At 48.1% G+C, this 25,526-nt stretch overlaps 2 protein-coding genes across 3 annotated transcripts in view; one reads left to right on the top strand and one right to left on the bottom strand.

Moving 5' to 3' along the window:
- EIF3L (eukaryotic translation initiation factor 3 subunit L) overlaps nucleotides 1–2,381 on the bottom strand; it is a 29,576-nt gene extending 27,195 nt beyond the window's left edge. The window contains exons 1-3 of one of the 2 annotated variants that reach the window (XM_080659978.1): nucleotides 2,281–2,381; nucleotides 1,705–1,753; nucleotides 576–786 (exon numbers count right to left, since the gene is read on the bottom strand). In XM_080659978.1, the coding sequence (XP_080516104.1) occupies nucleotides 576–786; nucleotides 1,705–1,753; nucleotides 2,281–2,313 (293 nt within the window). In that variant the 5' untranslated portion in view covers nucleotides 2,314–2,381. Of the gene's footprint in view, nucleotides 1–575; nucleotides 787–1,704; nucleotides 1,754–2,280 lie in introns of those variants that run through there. The other variant, XM_080659979.1, reaches the window with a different exon arrangement.
- Nucleotides 2,382–13,011: 10,630 nt separating this feature from the next.
- ANKRD54 (ankyrin repeat domain 54) lies at nucleotides 13,012–25,481 on the top strand. The gene is made up of 8 exons (XM_080659986.1): nucleotides 13,012–13,497; nucleotides 14,714–14,761; nucleotides 19,786–19,884; nucleotides 20,944–21,015; nucleotides 21,750–21,797; nucleotides 21,875–21,999; nucleotides 22,215–22,322; nucleotides 22,592–25,481. Exons 1-8 carry the CDS (start codon nucleotides 13,173–13,175, stop codon nucleotides 22,664–22,666), a joined length of 900 nt encoding a protein of 299 aa, XP_080516112.1. The 5' UTR covers nucleotides 13,012–13,172; the 3' UTR covers nucleotides 22,667–25,481.
- Nucleotides 25,482–25,526: the final 45 nt, after the last annotated feature.

The following is a 25,526-nucleotide window of genomic DNA, read 5'->3' as shown; positions in this document are numbered from 1 at the left end:
AGTAGACCTAACTGGTTTGGCTCAGCGGATAGAGCGTCGGCCTAAGGACTGAAGGGTCCCAGGTTTGATTCCGGTCAAGGGCATGTACCTTGGTTGTGGGCACATCCCCAGTATGTGCAGGAGGCAGCTGATCAATGTTTCTCTCTCATCGATGTTTCTAACTCTCTATCCCTCTCCCTTCCTCTCTGTAAAAAATCAATAAAATATATTTTTTAAAAAAAGGTTACCAAAGTACCTTCTAAGTTGTCAAATTTAAGTGGCTCCTTTCTCACCTCAATCTCCTTAGAGCACTTAGCATCTGTTTACCATTTCCTGCTTCAAAGTCTCTTCTCTCTTTAGTTCCTGACACTTCTGATTTACTACCTACTTTTCTCACGCTTCTTTGCTCACTTACTGTCTGTCTCCTCTGCTATCTTCTTTCTTTGCTCTCCCCTCAAAACATCTTTCCCAGGGTGCCAGCCGTTTTTCTCACTACACATTCTCCTAGGGGAATAATACCGACCACATGCTGGGCTAACCTACTCTCTCATCGGCCTGTACTGTCCAGTACAGTGCCGTCAGCCAGCAGCCCATACCTGTTCTCATAGATGTCCTGGATCTCATACACTTTCTGGTCAATGACGTCACTGGAGACACGACTTGCCTGTAGCTCATACACCTTCTGGTCGATCAAATCTGACACGGTTTTGTGGAAATATTGGATGAAGTTTTTGATCACTTCGGGGATCACCTGATAGGTCTGCTGTTCATACTGACGTTCATAAGCCAGATCCTGCTTTGGATCTCCTAGAGGTTGGATATAATAAATAAATTATTTTACAAAGTGCTTTCAAGCCCACATATATAACAAAAGGGCGAGACCATCATCATCCAAACTAAGCTCAATCTTATAAAATAGGATATAATGCCCCCTTTAAATACTCAGATGTAATCTTCCCCAAAGCACTCCCAATCCCATCACCCTATTTCTTCACAACATTTACCACCAAAGTTACTTATTATCTGTTTCTCCCACTAGAAGCTAAAGTCTACGTGGGGAAGAACCTTGTCTGTCTTGTATGCAGATGTACCCTCAGGACCTAGAAGAGTGGTGTGTGTTGCAGGAGGGGGGAAGACTGTGGAAAGGGAGAGTAAGAAGTAGGTATTTAATATTACTTGAATGAATAAATTACTGCCATTTTCTACCTATGTGATTTGGTACGAGGAACTAAACTTCTCTGTGCTCAGTTTTCTCCCCTGTAAAATGGAGACAACATTAATATACATGCTTCACAGAACGGTTGTGAGGACTAAATGAAACCCTTCACACAAAGTACCCAGAACAATGCATGGCACTTACTAAGCCAAACCAAGTCACTATGACATTTCAAGAAACTTTCAAAAACCTTCACAAAAGATTTCATTTGGGCTTGGTTTGAATCACTGTAATTTTGTTTACAAGATTTTCTCCTTCGGCTAACAGTTTGAACAACAAAATCACAGCCAGGACAGGAGTCCTTCCCTCCTAGGGTTTCAGGTAGACCATGAGAAAGGCGTGGTTTAGCAGGCTCTACACCACGCTCCTGCTGAGAGCTAAGAACTGACTCCAACCTAGACATCAAGCAGCAGTTTTAAACAGGCTCCCCGTCAGCGCTGTTCCCAGACATTAATAAAGGGGCCCATCCTTGTAAGCACCCAGCGAACCAGACAAACTCCGAGTCTCACCTGTGTGCATGTCATAGTCGCCTGGGTAAGTATAGGGATCATAGGCGGCCTGTTAACGAGAAAGACAGGAGCAGTCACCAAGGCGTGAACCCAAAATGCTCGTTCTAGGGCTGGTGTGTCAAGCAGGGTATTAAGGGTACAAAGTTGGATGAAACAGTCCCTGGCTTCCAGAAATTCGCATGCCTGCAAAGAGAGACTAAACATACAATGACAACACAACGTTGCGGTGTTGTAAGGTAGAGCAAAGCTAGGAATCAGCAGAATTTGACGAGACTGAGCCCAAAATATAAGAAGTGCTCGATTACAGAAACACAGCACCCATAGCCAGCTTCCGTCCCCGACCTTAAAAAGAGGACGAGGGGACCGGACTCGGGAAGTGGGCGGGCAGAGAGGGCTGATGAGGAGCCGGGAGGGGTGGCAGCAGCATGAGGGCGCGCGGGCCAGGCGGCAGGCAGGAGCTGGTCCCGGCCCGCGAGGGCTCCCAGAGTCCGCCGGGCCCCGTCTCACCGCGGGGCCCCGCTCCCAGAGAGCCCAGCCCCCGTGGCGGAGCCCAGCACCCGCTTAGGGCCATGTTACCTCAGACTCGTAATCATCGGCGGGGTAAGACATGACTGCGAGGCTCGCGAACACTGTGGGAGAGAGCGGAAAGAGTATCCTGCGCCTGCGTTGCGAGACCGGAAGTCCAGCCCCGCCCGGGCCCGCCCAGAACCCGGAAGCCTTGCCGGGACCACAGACAATCTCTGGCTGCCATGTTAGGAAGGGCGAAAACGACAAACACCTTAAATTTTCTTTCTTCTTCAAATGGAGGCCTTACGAGGAAAGTGACTCTGAAGTCATTGCGTAAATTTGGAAATAAGGACATAAAATATTTCGGCATAATGTATTATGGGCAAAGAAACCCAAAGTATTGCCACACAAAAGATGGCTGGCAGCTTTAGTCGGGCCGATTCCTCGCGTGAAGGGAAATTCGGATACGAGAGGGCTTGAAGTTGGATTTAGGTATAAACGGTTTGCCTGCGGTGACAAATGTCTTCCAACGTTCCGGCCTCAAAAGACTAAACTTACTGGGTGTAAAAGTGGAGAGTTGGTCCTACATAGAGGAAGGGCATTGAGAAAAGGCGCCTCTCGATTTTGGACGTTAAGGTTGGAGCAGGCAAAGATGAGGCCAGCTCTGGTGTGAGGTCCTGGAGGGAGTCCTGGGTCCCACGCACGTGCTCAGGCTGTGGGTGGTGTCGGAATCCCGCGGGACTGTGGGTTTGCGTCCCGGGGAAGCCCTCGAGCTAGGGACGGGGTTATAAAGCAACAGAAACCGGCATGTGGGTCAAAAGACTTCGCTCAGCCGTCTGTCCGTCCACAACACGTAGTGGAAAGCTGGATTCCAGTCCTTGCACTCCCACTGATTTGCTGTGTGTCAGGAGCATGGCTCACCTTCCCTGAGCCCTAGCCTCCGCATCCTCTTGACACAAAGCTAGGCCTCCTAGCTTTTCCCAGCGCGGCAAACTGCGTCTCAGGGCTTTATATATATATATATATATATATATATATATATATATATATATATATATATATATATATATGCCATTTTTTTAATTGATTTCAGAGAGGAAGGGAGAGGGAGAGATAGATCAATGATGAGAGAGAATCATTGTAGGCTGCCTACTTGCGCACTTCACACTGGGGATGGAGCCGGAACCCCGGCATGTGCCCTGACTTGGAATGGAACCATGACCTCCTGGTTCATAGTCCCAAGCTCAACCTTGGGACTTTTGTATTCACAGTTACCTGGTCTAAGAGGTCCTACCAGATATCCGCAAGGCTGGCTCCATCCCCTTCAATTGTTTGCTCTGATATCAGCGACTCAGCGCATCCTATTTAGAACTAGAGGCCTACTCACAGTCCAGAAGCCCTCAGTGGATGTTGACTGACAAGCCGGCAGTCAAGACATCCTTAGCGCTGCAGCAGAGAGGCTCCTGCCCCTGCCACTGCCACTGCCCTTGCCAGCCATGAGTCCGGCTTCTGGCTGAGCGGGGCTCCCCCTGTGGGAGAGCACTGACCACCAGAGGGCAGCTCCTCCATTGAGCATCTGCCTCCTGGTGGTCAGTGCATATAATAGCGACCAATCATTCTGCTGTTGGGTCGATTTGCATATTAGCCTTTTATTTTATTTTTTTAAAATATATTTTATTGATATTTCACAGAGAGAAAGGGAGAGGGACAGAGAGCCAGAAACATCAATGAGAGAGAAACATCGATCAGCTGCCTCCTGCACACCCCCTACTGGGGATGTGCCCGCAACCAAGGTACATGCCCTTGACCGGAATTGAACCCGGGACCCTTCAGTCCGCAGGCTGACGCTCTATCCACTGAGCCAAAAGGTTTCGGCAGCATATTAGCCTTTTAGTATGTAGGATTGTAGCACCATGTCCCAACTCCCTGCGCCAGGGTTTTGTTTTGTGTTCCCTCTTTGCACTATCACCAAAAGATGGTACCATCATGGAACAAAAGCTCAAGCTTTAGGGTTCCCTCAGTTCCCTGGGACTCTGCCATGGCTCAAGGAGGGTTCCCAGCAATTTGCTCCCATTATCCAATGTTTCTGTAAAATTTGCAAAAGTAATATTTTTACTGCAATCACTTAAAACTGCTCTTTCTACTGGATTCCTCTCTGGAATACTTTCCTTTGTGCTTAGTGGCATTTGAGATCCAGCTAGAGGATATCCAATTGGGAACATTTCAGTTTAGTAGAATACATTTATGTGTACAGTTAAGTTATTGCTGGTCTTCATGTGTAAGATATGCCTACCATCCACTGTGATCATTGAGTGTCCTCAATGAAAGGAATGTTTAAGGTTAATCAGGGCACTGGAAAGCTTGAAATTACCTGGAACCTTACAGTTCATGTAAGACAAAAATTTGATAGGGTTGCCCCAACTCTGACAATTCTCAAAATGTTCATGACATTACTAAAAAGGAATTGTGAAGTCAGAGTTTTTCTAAATTATCAGTAAAAAAAAAAAAAAAAATCGGCCTAACATACTAGAGCAGCAATTTTCAACCTTTTTCATCTCATGGCACACAAACTAATTAATAAAATTCTGTAGCACACCAAACAGGGGCCTGGGGGAGGGGCCTGTGGTGGTTTGCAGGCCGGCCACGCCCCCCGGCGACCCAAGTGGAGGCCCTGGTATCTGAGATTTATTTATCTTCTACAATTGAAACTTTGTAGCCTGGAGCGGAGCCAAGCCTTCTGCTTGCTTCATGGCGGCAGCCATTTCTGTTGGGATTTATTTATCTTCTATAACTGAAACTTGGTAGCCTTAAGCAGAGGCCAAGGCAGGCCAGGGCTGCAGAAACTTGGCATCCTCCATCGCCAGGGGCAACCCTAGCCTCCTGCTCTCTCCAGCTCTGTGGCTGCCGCCATTTTTGTTGGGATTTATTTATTTATCTTGATGACACAAAATTGTTGTCATAAAAAGAGTCCATCATCCCTGGCCCATGTGGCTTAGTTGGTTGGGCATCTTCCCATGCACCAAAAGATTAGAGGCTTGATCCCCAGTAGGGGGCATGCAGGAGGCAGCCAATTGATGTTCTGCTCTCTTGTTTCTCTTTCCCTCTCCCTCCCCCTCTCTCTAAAAATCAATTATATAGCCCTAACTGGTTTGACTCAGTAGATAGAGCGTCAGCCTGCGGACTGAAACATCCCAGGGTCGATTCTGGTCATGGGCACATACCCAGGTTGCGGCTCAATCTCCAGTAGGGGGTGTGCAGGAGGCAGCCAATCAATGATTCTCTCTCATCATTGATGTTTTCTCTCTCTCTCTCTCTGAAATCAATAAAAATATATTTTTAAAAATAAAGAAAAATAAAAATCAATTATATATGTATATATATATATGTATATATTTTAAAGGTGATCATGGTGTATCAAATTAAAATAGAAGAAATTACAATGGAAGTGTTTAAGAAAATTAACAAATACATTTCTTTTCTAAATTTTGTGATGTTTATGCTATTTGTCATGTTTTTTTAAATTGCAAATTGCCATGGCTCGGAGGTCCATGGCTGCACCCCCAGCCCACACCAGAGCTGAGACCTCCTTCACAGGAAGTAGTGGCCATACCCCACCGTAAAACAAACAAACAAAAAAGAGATAAAATAAAATTACAAATTGCAACTTGTAATTGCATGCTTTTTCCCATGATTTGTGTTGTAATTCCTTGTTCTAAATATTCTCTTTCCTACCAAGTTTTGGTTTTGAAATTTTCTATTCTTTATTCTTCATGTAAGCTTCGGTCACCAGAAACTTGAATCCTTTATTTATAACCATCTAACATACATTTTTAAAATTTATGACTACCTCTCCCCCTTACTAATTTAAAGAAGAGTAAAGGCTCTGAGAAGACCTTCCTCATTGGCTACACTTTCTCCCTTTCTTTTGTTGATTCGTCCTCACCTTTCTAATCACTAAATTCGTGCATGGGGGGAGGGTGTCCCTCAGCCCAGCCTGCACCCTTTCCAATCTGGGACCCATCGAGGGATGTACGACTGCCCGTTTAGGCCCGATCCCGGTGGGCAGTTGCATATCTCTCTCACAATCCAGGACTGCTGGCTCCCAACTGCTCGCCTGCCTGCCTTCCTGATTGCCCCTAACCGCTTCTGCCTGCCATTCTGGGGTTGGTCTCTTCTTGATGGATCTACCTTCACTCCTAGGGTGGCTTATCCAATCCACCAGGTTTAAATATCATCCATGTGCTGTTGACTCCCCACATATCTCCATCCTGGACCTACCCCTGAAGTGGGCTCATGGCCCAAGTGAGTATCTGGAAGTCTAATTGGCACCTCAAACTTAACATGCCCAAACCGAGCTTCTGATTTTCTGCCCCAACCTTGTTCCTCCCAGTTTCCCCATCTTAGTTAAGGGCAACTTCATTCTTTTAGTTGCTCAGGACAAAGCCTGCAGAACCATGCTTGACTTGACTCTTACACCACACACTTGATGCATCTGCATTTTGCGGCTCTATCTTCAAAATCTCCCCAGGCTCAATTCTCACCACCGTGTCGCTATCATTCTTATCCCGGCCTCCATCATCTCCCTTGTATTGTAATAGCTACCTCACTCTCCTGCTTCCAATTTTCAATCCGTATTTGCAGAATTGCTTTGAGTTGAAACAGGCCATTGCGTGGCAGCACATGGAGTCTGCTTAGAAATGCAACTTTGATCTGAAAACAGCTGGAACTCCATTACAGACTAGGACATTTCTGAAAACAGGGCAATTTTGCAAGGCTCCCTTGCTAATGAAAACACAGTTCTTCAAAGGGGAAGAACCTTCCATCAGACAGACCAAAGCTCTTGGATTTTACCTGGGGGAGTTGTTGAGAGAATTCAGCGGCGGAAAAACTGCCCTGATTCTCTTCATATCTTGCCTGGGATTTGAGGCAGGAACTTCTCTGACTCAGAGAAGCCATTAGTTATATTTTACAGTCGGCCTGGGCTCTGCAGCTGGGCTCATTTCAAGCTTCACTTCCCAAGAACTTCGTGTTTGTAGTTCCCTTCCCTTACTGTCCTATTTGTCTCACTCTCCTGAGCATGGTCCATCTCACCAGCCCCTCTCTACCCTCCTTTACTGCAATAACGTGTGGGCCCTGCGAGAGCAGTAGCTCAGTCTTTATAAATCAGAACTAGAAGCATCCTTAAAGATCTTCTGGTATAGGAGTCCATTAGATAGGAGAAAAACAGCGAAGTAGCAAGCTTTTTCCTGACCACGTTAGTTGTATCCCTTAGTTCTTTTCTTTGTTTAATCCTCACCCAAACATATGCTTACTGATTTGAGAAAGAAAGGAAGGCGGCAGGCCCTAACTGGTTTGGCTCAGTGGATAGAGCGTCGGCCTGCGGACTGAAAGGTCCCAGGTTCGATTCCGGTCAAGGGCATGTACCTTGGTTGCGGGCACATCCCCAGTAGGAGGTGTGCAGGAGGCAGCTGATCGATGTTTCTCTCTCATCGATGTTTCTAACTCTCTATCCCTCTCCCCTTCTCTCTGTAAAAAAAACAATAATATATATATATATATATATATATATATATATATATATATATTAAAAAAGAAAGGAAGGAAGGCGGCAGGAGAGAAACATGCTCCCGACTTGGAATCGAACCCTCAATCTTACAGTGCACAAGACAACACTCGAACCAACTGAGTAACCTGGCCAGGGAGGTTGTATGCCTTCTTTCACCATTGACATGGAAGAATATTGTTCTTGCCCATAAATAAATATTCAATTACTTGTCTGAAAATCTGTAGCCCTCTCTCTGTAGCCTAAAATAACAGTTCTCAAATTGTTAAAAATACAGTTGTCATGTTCTTGATTGGGGTGATTGTTACATGAATGTATACATTTGTCAAAAATCATCAGCCTAGCCTGGCTGGTGTGGCCCAGTGGTTGAGCATTGACCCATAAACCAAGAAATTGCTGGTTCAATTCCCCATCAGGGCACATGCCTGGATTGTGGACTGGAGCCTCAGTAGGGAGTGTGGAGGAGACAACCAATGGATGTTTCTCATCGATGTTTCTATCTCTCTCCCCTCCTCTTTGAAATAAATAAAAATATATTTTTTTAAAAAGAAATTCTCCAGCATATTAAAAAGTCACATAATCGCCACATCGTATTTTCAGATACTAGATAATTTCCCTACACACATTTTCATTATTCCACGTTTCATAAAGACAAGAAATATATTAATTTCCTCTTAACTCTACATAGGAAAAACAATAGCACAAGTATGACAATAAGTGGCAACTGCCTTTAGGCCTCAATGGGAAGGTACCAGAGAGCAGTGGGGACTGTGGCGAACCAGAACACCATTCCCCATCTGAAGGGGAAAGCTGCTGTGCAGCTCCCACCAACTGTTGTCATGTGGGAGAGCTGGTCCTATATCGCCATACTTTCCCATTTTAAAGAGAATCTGGAAATCGAAAATTTTATGTGAAAGCTCTCAATTTTTATATGTTGGCAACCAGTTCAAATTACTCTAAAATACTGTAAAGGCCAACGGGATGATGGAAAGAATGAAAAGAAAGCCAACCTGCCTTAGCTAGTTTGGCTCAGTGGATAGAGCGTCAGCCTGTGGACTGAAGGGTCCCGGGTTTGATTCTGGTCAAGGGCACATGCCTGGGTGGCGGGCTTGATCCCCAGTAGGGGATGTGCAGGAGGCAACCAATCAATGATTCTCTCTCTTTCCCTCTCCCTTCCTCTCTGAAATCAATACAGATATAATTAAACAAATATTAAAAAAAAAAAAAAAGAAAGCCAACCTGATGAATCTGGCTTGACCCAGTGTCATTATCTGACCTAGAACAAAACCTTCTTATGGGAAGATTGAGGCCCAAAGAAAGGAAACACTCCCAAATCATGAGGTAAGTTTGGGCTGGACAGGACTTAAAACCCAAGTCCCTGGCTTTCCAGGCAGAAGCTTTTCCCACAAGGCAAACAGAGGTAGTTTCTTTGTCTCTCATCTAGTGCTTCATGTTTTATTTGCTGATTGACCAAATATAAATGGCTTGTGTATGAAAGCTTTAGCCTTAGGTCAAGTTCAAGCCAGTGTGATATGCCCATTGTTGGGTAGAATTTGCATGCATCCTACCCTTTTTTATAATAACATCAATAGGTATCCCTTTTTGAGCACTAAATTTGTGCCAAGCTCAAAACTAGGGGCTTTACTCACATCATATCATTTGGTCCCGTGATAATCATATGATTTAGGTACCACTGTTACCTCCATTTTACAGATGAGGAAACTGAGGCTTAGCAAGTAAAATGACTTGCTCAAAGCCATAGCCCCACATATTTACAGCTCCAAAGTTGATGGCCTTCATCACTGGGCTGGACTATCTTTACTCATTCATTCATTCATTCATTCAGTCAGTCAAATAGTTACAATGTGCTGGTGCCAGTTGCTGAGCCAGGAATTATGGGGGAATACAACTTCATAGAGCCAAGTTCCAGTCTAAAACCCTGAGGCTGACGCTGAGTCCACATTCAACCCATATCCTATTCTTCTGATCCAAAATAACAAGTAGTTCTTGAAACACACAGCCAATCGGGCCGTGTAATTTATACTTTATACTTTAACAAAGTCGATTTAAAAATTAGCAGTAGCAACCACCCCTAGATGTTCAGGGGTCCTGCTCAAATTAAGATTGTGACAATGCAGACATAATAGTAGACTAGGTTTCCTGAAGACCAGACCCTCGTGGTGTAGGAGGAAGACAACGGTCTTGACTGCTAGGACAAAGGGTTCGGATGCTACCCAAACTCAAAGGGGAGGCAGATCTTAGAGACGTGAAGAGAATTGTGCTTTAGGCAGCTTGTGCACCGTGGTTCTACAAGGAGAGACTGAAGGGATAAAGACTACTTTGGAAGTTATTACGTGGAAAAAAAGGAGGGATAAATAATAGTTATTTCAGGGTACATTCAGCAAGCATGAGGTTTAAATACCCAGATGTCACTTATACGCTTTGGTTTAAGCAAGTTTCCAGCAGGCTCTTCATCCTATCTAATAAAAGGGTAATATGCAAATTAACCATCACTCCATCACAAAGATGGCGGTGCCCATAGCCACAAGATGGTGGCACCCAGTCCTCTCAGCTCCGCCAGAGTCCCCCAGTCCCAGGGGGGCGGGGGAGGGCGGCCTCTGAGAGTGGGCAGTGTGAGCTGCCTGGCAGAATGCTTGCTTCGTCGCCACGGCGACGAGGCAAGTGTTCCACCCCAGCCAAGGGCCTCTAGCCAGACTGGGGTGCAGAGGGGCCTCTGGGCCTCGGAGAGCCTCTGGGCAGCGGGCATGGAGCAGCCAGGCCCCGCAGAGAGCTACTGGTGCATGGATTCGTGCACAGAGCTACTAGTTGTTTTTTTTAAAGGCAGTATGATGGAGAGGACTTTTTTTTTTTTTAATATATTTTATTGATATTTTACAGAGTGGAAGGGACAGGAATAGAGGGCGAGAAACATCGATGAGAGAGAAAGATCGATCAGCTGCCTCCTGCACACCTCCCACTGGGGATGTGCCCACAACCAAGGTACATGCCCTTGACTGGAATCGAACCCGGGACCCTTCAGTCCACAGGCCGACGCTCTATCCACTGAGCCAAACCAGTTTCGGCGGGAGAGGACTTTTCAAGGTTCAAATCCCAGTTCTTCAACATTCTAGCCTTGTACCCTTGGACAACTCATAAATCTCAGGACCTCAATTTACTGATTTGCAAATGGGTATAATAATATCTACCTTCTAATGCCCTGGGAGGGAGAACTAAATGGTATAATATATATAAAGCACTTGGTAAATGGTACATGTTCAATGTTTATTTCTTTCCTTCATTTTCTTCTAGCTACAAGTGGAGTTGGCACATGTCCTTAGCAGTTATGGGGCAGAGGAGTTCAAATAACATTTTCCTTTATATAGTACAGTGGTGAACCTCACAATGGTGCTCTGAGGGCACTGTAAACTTAACTGGGTTGAATAAGAGGAAAGAACATTGGCCTGGACACAGACAGCCCTAGTCCCAAGAAAGCTAGACATCGATGAACAATTCCTTTATCTCTCTGGTTTCAGCTCCTCACCTATAAAATAGGGATGTCCTCTTTGTCCACCTTACAGAAAGGTTTGTGGGTATGTTGAATGAACTTGAGAAGAGTCTAGGCAGGGGTCCTCAAACTACGGTTCGCGGGCCACATGCGGCCCGCCGAGTACATTGATCTGGCCCGCCGGGTGCCGCTGCCTGTCCTTGCTTAGCAGCTGACTCGTCTCGGGCCCGCAGTGCACATAGGAATTTGTTCATAGTTTTTTTTTTTAAACTATAGTCTGGCCCTCCAACGGTCTGAGAAACAGTGAACTGGCCCCCTGTTTAAAAAGTTTGAGGACCCCTGGAAAGGCTTTGGCTAGAAATGAAGATAAAGATTTATTCAAGGATCTTAGAATATACAAACTGCAAACAGAGCTAGGCAAAAACCCAGAAGTGTTCCAGAGAAGAAAGAAAAGTTCTTATAGTAAAAGGTACATTCTTGAGAATTAGCCACCCTGCCTTCTTAGCCCTAGGATGGGTCCAGGAGATGTCAGAAAGTCTGGATACGTGAGTCCTGGGGAAGGGGGTAATCAGAGGGTTATATGGAAGTCTGGTGTATGTCCAGATGTATGTCCAGGCGTTAACACAGGACTGGAAAATTAAAAGAGTAAGTTACCAAGCTAGTTAGAACAAGAATAGTCTTTCCTCATGCCTCAACCTTCATAATGTTAATAATTTTAGCGGCTTGGTTAAAGTGACTCCATTTTTCGTCAGCCTGTGGACTGAAAGGTTCCAGGTTCGATTCCGGTCAAAGGCATGTACCTTGGTTGTGGGCACATCCCCAGCGGGGGGGGGGGGGGGGTGTAGGAGGCAGCTGATCGATGTCTCTCTCTCATCGATGTTTCTAACTCTCTATCCCTCTCCCTTCCTCACTGTAAAAAATCAATAAAATATATTTTAAAAAATAAAAAATAAAGTGACTCCATTTTACATATCCCTTACCTTCACTCTTTCCTCAGGTGTAGAGTTGTGAAAATTCTTACAAAACAATGCACCGAGTTGCACTGTTGCTAAACTCATCACCTGTTTGCGGAATATTTTCCTATTTCCAGCTCCGACTTCTCCCATAGGAATGTATGTCAGCGGGAATGGAGTCTGATCCTGCGTCCAGAACCTAACACAGTTACCTGGCTCAGTGACTGGTTCTCGGACTGAAGCGTCGTTCCAGTGTAACTAAGTTGAATTAAAATTCTTTGTAAATCAGTGATCACCGCTGGAGTTACCGAGACAATCCAGAATAAAGGAATCTATCGCATTTAGAAACTATCACTCCTTGGTTCGTGGTGATATAGGCCAACATTTTAACATATCTTCGTTTTCCTACTTACACTGAGCTATTGTGGGAAATTCTTTTTTTTTTTTTCCCCACGTTCATTGATTTAAAAGATACACATATTTACCTCTCCCTAAAGTTTGGCTTCTTGACTTTCCTTTGCGATTGGCTGCAGATCATCTTAATGTGATTGGTTAAAGCATCTGCCCATTACCTTTCCCGTGCGGCGACGGAGGAAATAGAAAAAATAGTGTTTTAAATCTATGTTATTGGCTTCCGTGCAGCGACGTAGGGCTAGAACTTGGGTACTTCAAAAATATGATTGGCTTTTCTGTCCGTCAGTCACACTGCCGGAAACCAATTCTATTGCCCGGTTGGAGGGAGGGGCTTAGGCTGGAGGGGTTTTCATTGGTTCGGAGTGCTCCAGCTCGCAACGCGAGCCCGTACCCGCTCGGTTGCCGTGGTTGCAGGTCGGGCCCACCCGCTCGCCCGCTGACAGCGAGGCTTAGGGAGAAGGGAAGTGGGTCGGTTGGTCGGTCCGGAAAGAGGCTCCAGCAGCCAGGCCCGCGCGGAGTTGTTGCCATGGCAGCCGCCGCCGGGGACGCGGACGAAGAGCCGCGCTCGGGCCGCTCCAGCTCGGATGGCGAGTGCGCGGTGGCGCCGGAGCCGCTGACGGGCCCCGAGGGCCTCTTCTCCTTCGCGGACTTCGGGTCTGCACTGGGCGGCAGCGCGGGCCTCCCGAGCCGGGCGTCCGGCGGGGCCCAGTCTCCGCTGCGCTACCTCCACGTCCTGTGGCAGCAGGACTCGGAGCCCCGCGATGAGCTGCTCTGTAAGATCCCCGCCGGCCGGCTGCGGCGCGCCGCCAGGCCCCACCGCCGCCTCGGGCCCCTGGGCAAGGAGGTGCATGGTGAGGAGCGCGCGGGAGGCGGGCCGGGCCCTCCGCCGGGAACAAGCTCCGACCTCACCCCTGCCCCTGTCAATCTGGAGGCCTCCCCGCCCCCCGCCCCTCGCCACTCGCCCCTCGCCCCGGCGTCCGATCTAAGAGCGCAGAGTGACACCCCTGGGTCTCCTTTCAGTAGTGATAATTATTACGTATACCAATAACTGCTATGGACTATGAATGTAAAGAGGAAAAAATTCTTCCTGCTCAGAACCAGTCCCCCCAGGCGTAGTAGATAATAGCATGGGGCACTGCGGAATACCTTTACTTTTACGGTCGGAGAGGGGAGGCCAGAGCCTGTAGCCAAATCCTACCAACTTGTTTTAATGCACAGACCTCGATTGGACTCCTCTACTTCGTTTTGCCTTAAGCAAACTATAGAACCTTTCAGGCTTAGTTTTCTCATCTGTAAAATGAGTGCAATACTCGCTTTACAGGGATTTTTGGGAGAGTTAAGTAAGGTAATGCATGTATAGATGTCAATCTGCTTTTGTTGTGTACCAAACACTGTTGTGATCATTTCGAATCTTCACAGTACATTCTCATTGAGATCCAGATACTGATCCCATTTCATGGAAGAGGAAACTGGCTCAGAGAAAGTGCCTTCCTCCAAGTCACATAGCAAGAATCTGGTATTAGACCCCAGGTCTGCCAGACTCAAACGTCTGCTCTGATGTGTCTACCATATTTGACCATTTTTCTGATGATAAAGGCATTGCTTTCAACTAGCCTCCAATATAGAGGTAGTGTCATTTTAGGAGGAATTACCAAATTTAAGTAAGGTATTTGGGAATGGCTTATTTTAATGGAGAATAGAAGATGATCTGTGTCCTCTGTTCACAGAGCTTCCATGTAAACATCTCATTTTGTCTTTGCAATAACTCGGCTGTCAGGACGGAGCTCAGCCTTGTTTTGCCAAGGATAGACCTGAGCTGGCTTAGCTCACCTGCTCGAGGCACCCAGCCGCTGCAGGTGCTACAGAATGTGGCTTTCGCACTACTGTGCCCCGTTCCAAGGCTCGCCTTGTTCCCAGGGTAGCCTCTTGTACCCTGGCACCTCTCTTTCTCTGTAGGTGCTACCGTAGCTGAATGGTGGGGTGACTAGGAAGCTGTGCACCTTCTGCTTCGTTGTGGCTGCTGCTGATGTTTGCTTTTTCACTGGTACTCTCTTCCTCTCTTCACAGCTCTAAAGAGGCTGAGGGACTCGGCCAATGCCAACGATGTGGAAACGGGTGAGTGTGCAAAGCGGATCCAGCGCCCTGGGCTGGCTAGGGAGGAAAAATCCAGGACACCAATACCTGGGAAGACAGTGCTTGAATTCATCCCGTCTGACAGCTGCGGACCCTGCTTCCTGTAGTTATTGTTTAACTGCAGTCATTTTGCAGAAAATTTGTCTGGCTTAGGGGCTTACTCTCCCCGTGCTTCCCTGTCACCATGAACTTCCTGATGTCTTAGTGTTTATCGCCCTGTGGGCTCCATGATGGTGGGGACACATCTGCTTTTGTATCGCTGACACCCAGCAGGTTAGGAACTTTGGGGAACAAACAGTCAGTTTTAGCTGCCAAGAGAGCCACCATCTGCCCGGAGCACCCACCTTCTACTGCTCACTGAGGCTTTGTGGTAGTTGGGTCAGTGGTTCTCAAACCTGTTTTTGTGTCAGAACATCTGGAAGGCATGGGAGGGGCTCCTAGCAGGACACCACTCTGGGTTTCCTGTCATTGCTCTCCAGCGTTCACCAGCTGATAGGGCAGTAGCAATATCAAAGGTTCAAGGACAAGTTAGAGGGGAAAAAGTTCATTTTATCCACTGATTTAATCCTTTCTGTGAATCAGGGGAAAGTGGTCCCTCCGTGCCTACGGCTGCTGTAACAAATTACCGCAAACACAGTGTTATAAATCAACACAAATGTGTTATCATACAGTTCCGTGGGTCAGAGCCAACACGGGTCTCACGGGCTGAAATCCAGGTGTCCGCAGGGCTGTGTTTCCTCCTGGAGGCTCTGGGTGAGAGTGGTTCCGTCTTTTCCAGCTTCAGGATTGAGCAGTAGTGGGCTGAGCCCTCGCACGGCCGTCTCTGTGGATCTCACAGCAGGGAAAGGTTCTCTGATTTCAAGGACTCAGGATAAAATGGGGCCTGAATAAACCAGGATAATGTTCCTAGCTCAAGGTCCCTAACCTTAGTCACATATGCAAAGTCCCTTTTTGGTGGGTAAAGTAACATATCCATAAACTAGGGCGTGGCATATTTGGGAGCGGATCCTTGTCTGCCTGGTGTAGACATCATTCTATTGTGGTGGGGGGATATTTGGTCAACAGATAAAATGTGAGCATAGATCAAGGCCAAGGGGCAGGAAAGCCCACGTCCAGCAGGCGTGGAGAGGAGGCCATTTACCTCGGGGGCTGGGGTGCTGCACTGTGGGCCTGGAAATGGTGCCCTTGTCCCTGGCATAGCGGAGTGAGCAGGCCTGGGAACGGGAGCGCTTTTCAACTCTCTTCACTTTGGTCTCTTTTCCACAAACTAATATTTTGGATTATTTAGGCAATAACCTGGATAGCTTTTCAAGGAAAAATGACAAGAGTTTTCTTTTTAATATCTCTAGTGTATGACCAAAGAATATTTTAATTATGCTTCCCTCCCACAGAAAGTCTAGTTCATCTTTTTTTTTTTTTTTTTAACTATAAGAGAAAGTTTATTTAGAAAGTCACAGTTAGAAAAAGTGAGCAGTAGAAGAAATGGGCTCAGGAAACAGGTTATGGAGCAACAGAAGGGGCGCTTGGAGCTTAGGAGAGAGAAGGGTAAAGGAAACACGCCTGGGGGGAGGGTGTCCTCCTGGGAGGGAGAGCGCACCAAGTCTAGTTCACCTTGAATCAGGTGTTCGTGTGGTGGTTTTATTATTATTATTATTATTTTTAATATATTTTATTGATTTCTTACAGAGAGGAAAGGGAAAGGATAGATAGTTAGAAACATCGATGAGAGAGAAACATCGATCAGCTGCCTCCTGCACACCTTCCACTGGGGATGTGCCTGCAACCCAGGTACATGCCCTTAACCGGAATCGAACCCGGGACCGTTCAGTCCACAGGCTGATGCTCTATCCACTGAGCCAAACCGGTCAGGGCTGGTTTTATTATTTTGATAGAAAGGTTGTAATTGCCCATTCAGAGCCTCTAACACACCCATCTTCACATCTAAGTGGCTCTCAGATTTACCAGGCTCTTGCAGGACTCTGATGGTGAAACTGGCTGTAGGATTAGCATTTTTCTTTCTTTCTCTGCATATTTATTATTGTGGGGTTTGTTTGGTTTTTGTATAGTTTAGCAATTACTGTGGGCACAAAATTTATCCCTTGCTATTGTTAAATCGTAAGTGCTTTTCTGTGAGTTCATAATCATTTAAACTATTTTAAATATGGAAATAATGTATGCATTTAAAATGTTTTGGAAATTAGAGAAATATACAAGCAAAACATCCATAATGTTAGGAGAGGAACTAATCTCTATTAATGTTTTGGTGACTATCCTTCCGGTTCTTCTTCCTACCCAGAGGGATTTTCTTCATGGGCTTGCACACTGTGCTGTATACACAATTTTGTAGCCCGCATAATTTTTGTATATCATAAACATTTTTCATAATCCTTGTAACCATTTGTTTTTCAAAACGGAAGCATCATTTATTTCTATTTATAAAATGGATGTATGACTAAGTGATATTTCTGAAGCTTATAAAGAGCAAAAAACATTTTATAATTCCATTCCCCAGTCATAATCACAATATTTAATGGATGCACACTATGCCTTTAAAGGGGCAAAAACACCTTAACTAGTTTGGCTCAGGAATAGAGCGTCAGCCTGCAGACTGAAGGGTCCTGCATTCAATTCCGGTCAAGGGCATGTACCTCGGTTGCAAGCTCGATCCCCGGCCCAGGGGATGTTGGGCATGTGCAGGAGGAACTGATCGATGTGTCTCTCTCATATCGATGTTTCTCTCTCTCTCTCCCCCTCCCTTTCACTCTCTCTAAAAATCAATGGAAAAATACCCTCGGCCTGGCCAGACATAGCTCAGTGGTTGAGCGTGGACCTAAGAACCAGGAGGTCATGGTTCGATTCCTGGTCAGGGCACATGCCTGGGCTGCAGGCTCAATCCCCAGAGGGGGCGTGCAGGAGGCAGCTGATCAATGATTCTCTCTCATTATTGATGTTTCAATCTCTCTCCCTCACCTTTCCTCTCTAAAAATTATTTTTTTAAGAAAAACGTCTTTGGTTGAGGATTAACAAAAAAAGGAGAGACAAAAAAGAGTGATTTAGTCACATATTTGCACGTTGGTATTTCATTTCTTTTTATTTTATTTTATTGATTTTACAGAGAGGAAGGGAGAGGGATAGTTAGAAACATCGATGAGAGAAACATCGATCAGCTGCCTCCTGCACACCCCCCACTGGGAATGTGCCTGCAACCAAGGTACATGCCCTTGACCGGAATCGAACCTGGGACTCTTCAGTCCACAGGCTGACGCCCTATCCACTGAGCCAAACCGGTTAGGGTGGTATTTCATTTCTAAGATAATTTCCCAGGTATGGGATTATTACCTCAAAGAGTAAGCCTATTTTGATGGCTTCTGATAGATGTTGCTAAAATGCTTTCCAAAGACTATAACTGCACAAATCACAAAATAGAACTGGATACTTTAGCTTTCTGTCTCTATGATACTGGCTGTCTTTTGGTGATTGCACTGATGAACACTAAGATAGCCTGAAGCTCTTACGTCTCCTCCACTCTCCTAAATCTTTTCCTTCATCCACTTATTCACTCAGCCAGCAACATTCATTGAACAAGGAAAGAAATATTAAGATAAACAAAACCAAACCCCTACAACATAGTTGGAGAAGAAGAATATTAAAGCAATACCATGTCTGAGATAAAACTCCCCCCAAAAAACGAAGTTATGTATTCAGTTGGAGAGGTGTTAGTTCTGGAGCCAGAAAAGCCTGGGTTTATATCCCAGCGTGGCCTCCTGAACACGCGTCCTCTGTGCTGGAGTCTCCTGGTCTGTAAAATGGACATGAGACCTTGCTGGGGGGGCCGAGGGGCTTGGCAGTCAGATACCTGGCACCAGGCGGGGGCTCGGTGTACAGCAGCAATTACTCTAAAATAGCAGGTGAGTGTTAGAGCAGCAGATGAACAGGGCATGAGAAGCAGGACAGGGACTGGTTAACTCAGCTGAGGAGACAGGAAAGACTCATAGAGGAGAAGAGTCTGGAAGGACTCAAGTCCTTGAGAGGTTTGCTGAGGCAGACGAAAATGTTGCCCTAAAATGATGTCTGGCAGCAATTTCTACATTTCAGTTGGACATGTACATCTAATACCTAATGCCTCCCATTTTAAAACGGCTCCATGCTTTTGGAAGAGGGAATGTCACATCCATTATTCTCATCGCAGCGGCTCTGGAGTTGGCAGGGCAGAGATTACTCCCATTTGGGGGTGAATTAGAGCCCCAAACAGCCTTCTCACTCCCAGCCCAGCTCTTTCCACTGCCTGTGCTATTGGCAGTGTCTTCCTTTCCTTTTAGCTTAGCTTAGCCTGGGATTCAGTCTGTGTGGCTCCAGAACCTCTGCTCTGTCCACTCTTTTTTTTAAAAAAAAAATATTTCTTTATTGATTTCAGAGAGGAAGGGAGAGGGAGAGAGAGATAGAAACATCAATGATGAGAGAGAATCATTGATCAGCTGCCTCCTGCATACCTCCTACTGGGGATCCAGCCTGCAACCCAGGCATGTGCCCTTGGCCGGAATCGAACCTGCGACCCTTCAGTCCACAGGCTGATGCTCTATCCACTGAGCCAAGCCGGCTAGGGCATGCTCTGTCCACTCTAAAGGGCTGCCTCCTGGAGCACAGTAAGCCGTGAACAACAGCTTGGGCAGCCGTGTCCAGCTGGGGTAGGTGTGCGTCTAAATTTGGGTAGTGACATGGGACTGGGGGCTTCTGTGACTCTAGAATTCCTGACTCTGAGGGCCAGGATCCTTCTACGATGTCCTCTCCCTAGACAAGTAGTTTGAGCCCCCAGAATCTGGCCATCCGTGGTACCCTCAGGAGAATAAGGCCCTTGATGGTAGTCCCCGTGGGACAAGCTCTCCCATGCGTGATCAGTGCCTTGCCTGGAAGGGCCCCTGAGCATCCCTCCATCCCCTGGGACTGCAGCTTAGCTAACACTGTCACTCCCCCTCTTACCCCCCCACCCCCCGTCTTGGTGGTCCCAGTGCAGCAGCTGCTGGAAGATGGTGCAGATCCCTGTTCAGCGGATGACAAGGGCCGCACAGCTCTCCACTTCGCCTCCTGCAACGGCAATGACCAGATTGGTGAGTCCTAGACGGGGAGGAGTGAGCGGGGCTGGACATACTAGTAGCCTCTCTCCGGAGGTGCTGGGGAAGACCTGTCTGCACAGCCGGGGCGGTGCCCGCTCCTCTCTGAGCCTGTGGATCTGGCACTGAGAGACGGGAAGGGGTTCAGCTGGGGAAAGACTATGATTGCCTCCGAGGTTGGGGCCAGTCCTTCAAGACATCGGGCCACATTTACTCAGTGCCAAGACCAGCAGCGGGACAGCCCTTTTATTTAGGGGTCTTTTTTGGGTGTGCTATAAGGTATAAACCGAACTCTCTCTATGTCTACACTGGTGCAATCACCACCCAGATTAAGATTTGAGCAGGCACATCACAAAAGGTACATAAATCATCAAAAAACATAAAAAATATATTAAACATCATTAATCACTAGGGAAATAAAAATTGAAAGCATGGCTTCCGGTCAAGATGACAACGTAGGGAAATGTGGTCTCACATCCGCGCACAACCACATCAAAAATACAAGCAAACTACAGAACAACCGTCGTTCAGAACCGCCCGAAATCTAGATGAACAGAAGTCCTACAACTAAGAATATAAAGAGGCCACACATAGACACAGACAGCAGTATGGTGATTACAGGAAGGAAAGGGGGGCAGGGGCGGGGGTAGGAGAGGGTAGGAGAGGGTGATAAATGGTGATGGATGACTTGCCTTGTGGTGGAGAACTCACAGTACAACATACAAATGATGTATTAGAGAACTGTACTCATGAAACCTTTAATTTTATTAACCAACGTCACCCCAATAAATTCAATTAAAAAAATCCCCCCCTCCCCCCAAATCTTAGTCCTGTAACACTGCATAGGGCAGGAGGCCCTCCCGGAATGCTCAGTTCCTGGCCCTCGGCGTCCTGCACATGAACTCTGTGAGTGAGCGAATGAATGAAACATAAGGGACCACGTTTAGTTTCCGTATCCACACTCTGAGGGAGCCTCTGAGGCTAGGTTAGGGGTGGGGGTTAGGGTCCAGTCCATAGGAGCCTCTGACAGCTCCTCTTGGGTTTTCCCATTTCCAGTGCAGCTGCTCCTGGACCATGGGGCCGATCCCAACCAGCGAGATGGGCTGGGGAACACGCCACTGCACCTGGGTAAGTGCCTGAAGAGCTGCCAAGACACCCTTCTCTGTGGCACAGACAGGCTCCTTTGATGAGGAGCCTGGGGTCCTGCAGGCTCCCAGCAGGACCTCCTATCATCTAGGCCAGGCGTCCTCAAACTACGGCCCGCGGGCCACATGCAGCCCGCCGAGGACATTTATCCGGCCCGCCGGGTGCCACTGCCTGTCCTGCTTAGCAGCCGATTCATCCCGGGCCCGCAGTGCGCATAGGAATTTGTTCATAGTTTGTTTGTTTTTTTAACTATAGTCCGGCCCTCCAACAGTCTGAGGGACAGTGAACTGGCCCCCTGTTTAAAAAGTTTGAGGACCCCTGATATAGGGAGAGCCTTAGCTCCCAGTGTGAGTGCCATGGACTTCCCTGTCAGTCACTAGCTGGCTGTGCCCTGAGCACAGCTGATTGAGGCACCTGAATTGGCTCAGCAGCAGCTCTGCTAGCGGAGGTGAGACCTGCAGCTGGTTCCTGCCCTGTGGCTGATTCACTCCATGGCTAACAGTGAGGCCGGGACCAGCTCCACGCCTCAGCGTCCCCACTGGCACAGGAGGGAGCCGGACTTGATGGCTGAGTCCCACCGAGTTGCTGCTTCGGTGATGCCTTCCAGGAGGCATGACCTGGCACAGGCACACTCGGGGACAGTCCTGCTCCCTCCAGCAGGCACACAGGGCCAAGCCCTGGTGGTCCTGCCCTCTCAAGTCCCTGTTCTTCCTCAGCGGCCTGCACCAACCACGTGCCTGTCATCACCACACTGCTGCGAGGAGGTACGTGGCACCTTCCCCTTCTCCCTCCTCTCTCGCACCCTCACCTCCAGTGTGCTCACCTCGGCCTGCTCCCACAGGGGCCCGTGTAGATGCCCTGGACCGAGCTGGCCGCACGCCCCTGCACCTGGCCAAGTCAAAGCTGAGCATCCTACAGGAAGGCCACTCCCAGTGCCTGGAAGCCGTGCGGCTGGAGGTGAAGCAGGTGAGTGCCCCTCTCGTGCTCAGCCATGGCACCCAGCAAGCACTGGACAGGTGCTGCCCTCACCGCAGACACCCCGCCTCCAGCGCCATGGCTTCCGGCTCACTTCACTCTGACCCCAGTTGGTACCTGCTCCACCGTGCCTCTTGGCAGCAGCGTCAGGCCTCTCTGTGCCTCGTAGCTGGGACCCCACAGCCCAGCGCGCCCTCTCGTTTCAGATCATCCAGATGCTGAGGGAGTACCTGGAGCGCCTAGGGCGGCACGAGCAGCGGGAACGGCTGGACGACCTGTGCACCCGCCTCCAGATGACGAGCACCAGAGAGCAGGTGAGCCGTGGCCGCAGGTCCAGACCCTCATCGCAGAAAGAGGCCGTGGCTGTGGGTTGCTGGTGGCCCTTCTCTCTGGGTCTGAGACCACCTGCTGTCGAGGAATGACCCTTGGACAGCTGTCCACAGTCACAGGGAAGCCACCACATGCCTTGGGAGGAGAGACAGTGCCTGCCCTCCAGGCCTGTGGTATTGGGAAGAAGACCTGGGGGCCTGGCACCTAGGCTAGTCTTGGAATCCCGTGACAGAGCCTCCCTTTTGTCCCGCAGGTGGATGAGGTGACCGACCTCCTGGCCAGCTTCACCTCCCTCAGCTTGCAGATGCAGAGCATGGAGAAGAGGTAGCAAGAGGGGCTCCCTGCCTTCCGCCCTGCCCCTGCCCACCCTGCCCACCTGCTCTCGTTACAAAGAAAAGCCTGACGCCTGGAACTGGGAGCTGCACTTGTCCGCAAGGCCATCGTCCTCACCCCAGATGCTATGGGCCAGAGATGCTCTCACCAACCTCAGAGCCTCTCCCAGCCACGGTCTCCGTCATCTCTGAGCTGGGACCACAGCCCCAGCTTCTTCCTCTGGCCCCCGCGGCACTGCAGCCACACCTCAGCTCTGGCCAGCCGGCGCGGTCCTAGCAGGGTTCACCCATTCCGTGGTCTTCTGGCAACCTCAGCAGGCCCCAGACCCTCCCCTGTCTCTTCCCGGTCATGGGCTTGTTGCAGCCAGCAGGGTGTGGCTTCAGGCAGGTGCCCTCAGGCCTACGGAGCTCCTTGGATGGCCCTGCACCTCTCACCAGCATTAGATTTAGACTTGGCACCTGACTGTCAAGGACACATCGCTGTGAGTTTCTCTGGGTGGAAGGAGAGGGACTCTAGAATACAGGTTAGGAAGGGCCCTGCTAAACCCAGAGCAGAAAAGCCCAACCCTTTCTCTCCCAGTCATGAAGCGCCAGGAGGGCATGGCAGCCTAGCTGTAGGAGGCTGAATAGTGGCCCCGAGGGTCCATGTTCTCATCCCAGGAACCGGTGACCTCTTATGGCAGAAAGACTTGGCAGATGTCACGAGTTAGGATCTTCAGACAAGGTGCTTACCCTGATTGTCCAGGTGGGCCTGATGTGATCACAGGGACCACATGAGAAGGAAGCAGATCAGAGGAAGTGGGGGGTACGGTGACGGAGCAAGAAGCTGTTCATGCAAGGAAGGGGTCACACGCCAAGGAATGCAGGCGGCCTCCGGAAGCCAGAAAAGGCAAGGGAATGGATTCTCCTCTCGGAAGAGGAGAATCCCTGCCGACCCCTTGACTTTAGCCCAGTCAGACTATTTTAGAATTCTGACCATCCGAACTGTAAGAATAAATGTGTGTTGTTTTAAGCCACTAAATCTGTGGTTATTTGTTGCAGGAAACTAATATACTAGAAAAGGCTCAGAACTCCCTGGGAAGGAGGGACCCACACCCCTCCCCCCCTTCCCCCGGCAGGAGCACACGCCCTTGTTCTGGACCAAGGGAAGGCACTGCCTGGCCAGCCCTCCAAGGAGCCGTCTGATGACAGCGTGAAGGCAGGCTTGCCTGGGTCATCAGTCAGGCCCACTCTGGTTCTGCCCCACTTCCCCTCCCACCACAGTGGGATTCTGGCTACTTTTCAGAGGAGGGGAGCTTGTTCCCCAAATCCCAGCTTGCTCAGATCGGAATTAAACTCCTGGAACCCAGGTGCTCCCAGACCCTGAAGAAAAAGGGTTTCTGTAGGTGCGAGATACCAGCCCCGCTGCCTCCAGGCCCCTGTGGGGGAAGCTGAAAGCTCCAGCAGGTGGGCAAGTTGAGGAGGGGAAGTGTGACCTCAAGAGTGGGGGAGAACCTGGCGTGGGGCCCCGTCTTCCCGTGTCCTTCAGGCCTCCCCCGTGAAGTGCCCTATCCTGGAGAAGTATAAACTGTTAGCCAATCACTCAGATACCAAGACACCCCTCCACTCCTTCCCCAGTGGGTGGGGTTCTCCTGTCAAACTGTTTGCACATGGCCAGGGGAGGGAAATGGGACTCTGGGGTCCTGTGTCTGAGCCTTATGGAGCGCAGAACAGTGTCGTTTGAGGGTGTGTCCTGCTCCATTGACATGGATGGCAAACCGCCCCCCCTTTTTTTAAAGTTACATTTCTTTGATTTTTGTTCATTTTAGTTTTAGGGATTTTTTGTTTGTTTTTTCAAGAGAAACGTTTATAACTGGATAGCACTGCAGTGAAAGCAGCTTGGGATGTTGGAGCTAATGCCAGCTGTTAGTACTGCTCTTTCAAGATAGCCTCCCTTTACCAAATTGGCACTAGGGACTAAACAAGCCTTGACCGTGACCAAAGATCAAAAGATCCCAAACCTGGTGGGAGATGCCAGCCTTCGCCAGGGGGGGTTAGTCTCCGAAGACTAACCTGGAAGTGGCTTAATGGACACACGATGGGTAGAGAAGGCCTAAGTGTAGCAACCACCTGCTCACAGCTGCTATTAACCCTATAATGACTGAGATGACCCCTCCACTCTATTTTTGTGTTGTTTTTGCACAGACTCCGGAAAAGTGAAGGCTGCCAATCCGAGTAGTATTCAAATGTGAGGAACTGCTGGTCTTGGATTTTTTTTCCATTAAATTCAGCGGATCATATTGATCAGTAGAGAAATGTAAATAGCTTCAAATTTTAAAAGGAGTCAAAATGCAGTGTTTTTTCACTGTATCAAGCAATGTCAGTGCTTTATTTAATAATCCTCTTGTCTCATGACATTTGTCTACTTGCTTATATATTACACTGTCAATTAAGCATTTGTAATTTTACATGTGATATGCATTCTCTGCCAGTTTTATTATATAGGCTATGGACCGCATGTGCATATAGAAAGACAGAAATCTAACTCTACCACAAGTTGCACAAATGTTATCTAAGCAGTAAGTAAGCGTAGAACATAGGACTGCTAATCTCAGTTCGCTCTGTGATGTCACGTGCAGAATGTACAATTAACTGGTGATTTCCTCATACTTTCCTCATACTTGTACCTGTATGTCTTTTAGAAAGGCATTGGTGGAGGCTGTATCCCTTTTGTATTTTTCATACAATAATTGTACATAGTGGGTATATTTTTGTTGAAGATGGTAGAAATGTACTATGTTTATGCTTCTACATCCAGTTTGTATAAGCTGGAAAATAAATATAACATTAAAAAAAAGAGTGGGGCCGAAACCGGTT

Source organism: Plecotus auritus (genome assembly GCF_963455305.1).
Source record: "Plecotus auritus genome assembly, chromosome: 3".
Taxonomy (NCBI): Eukaryota; Metazoa; Chordata; class Mammalia; order Chiroptera; family Vespertilionidae; genus Plecotus; species Plecotus auritus.
This window is presented reverse-complemented; position numbering and strand designations above follow the sequence as displayed.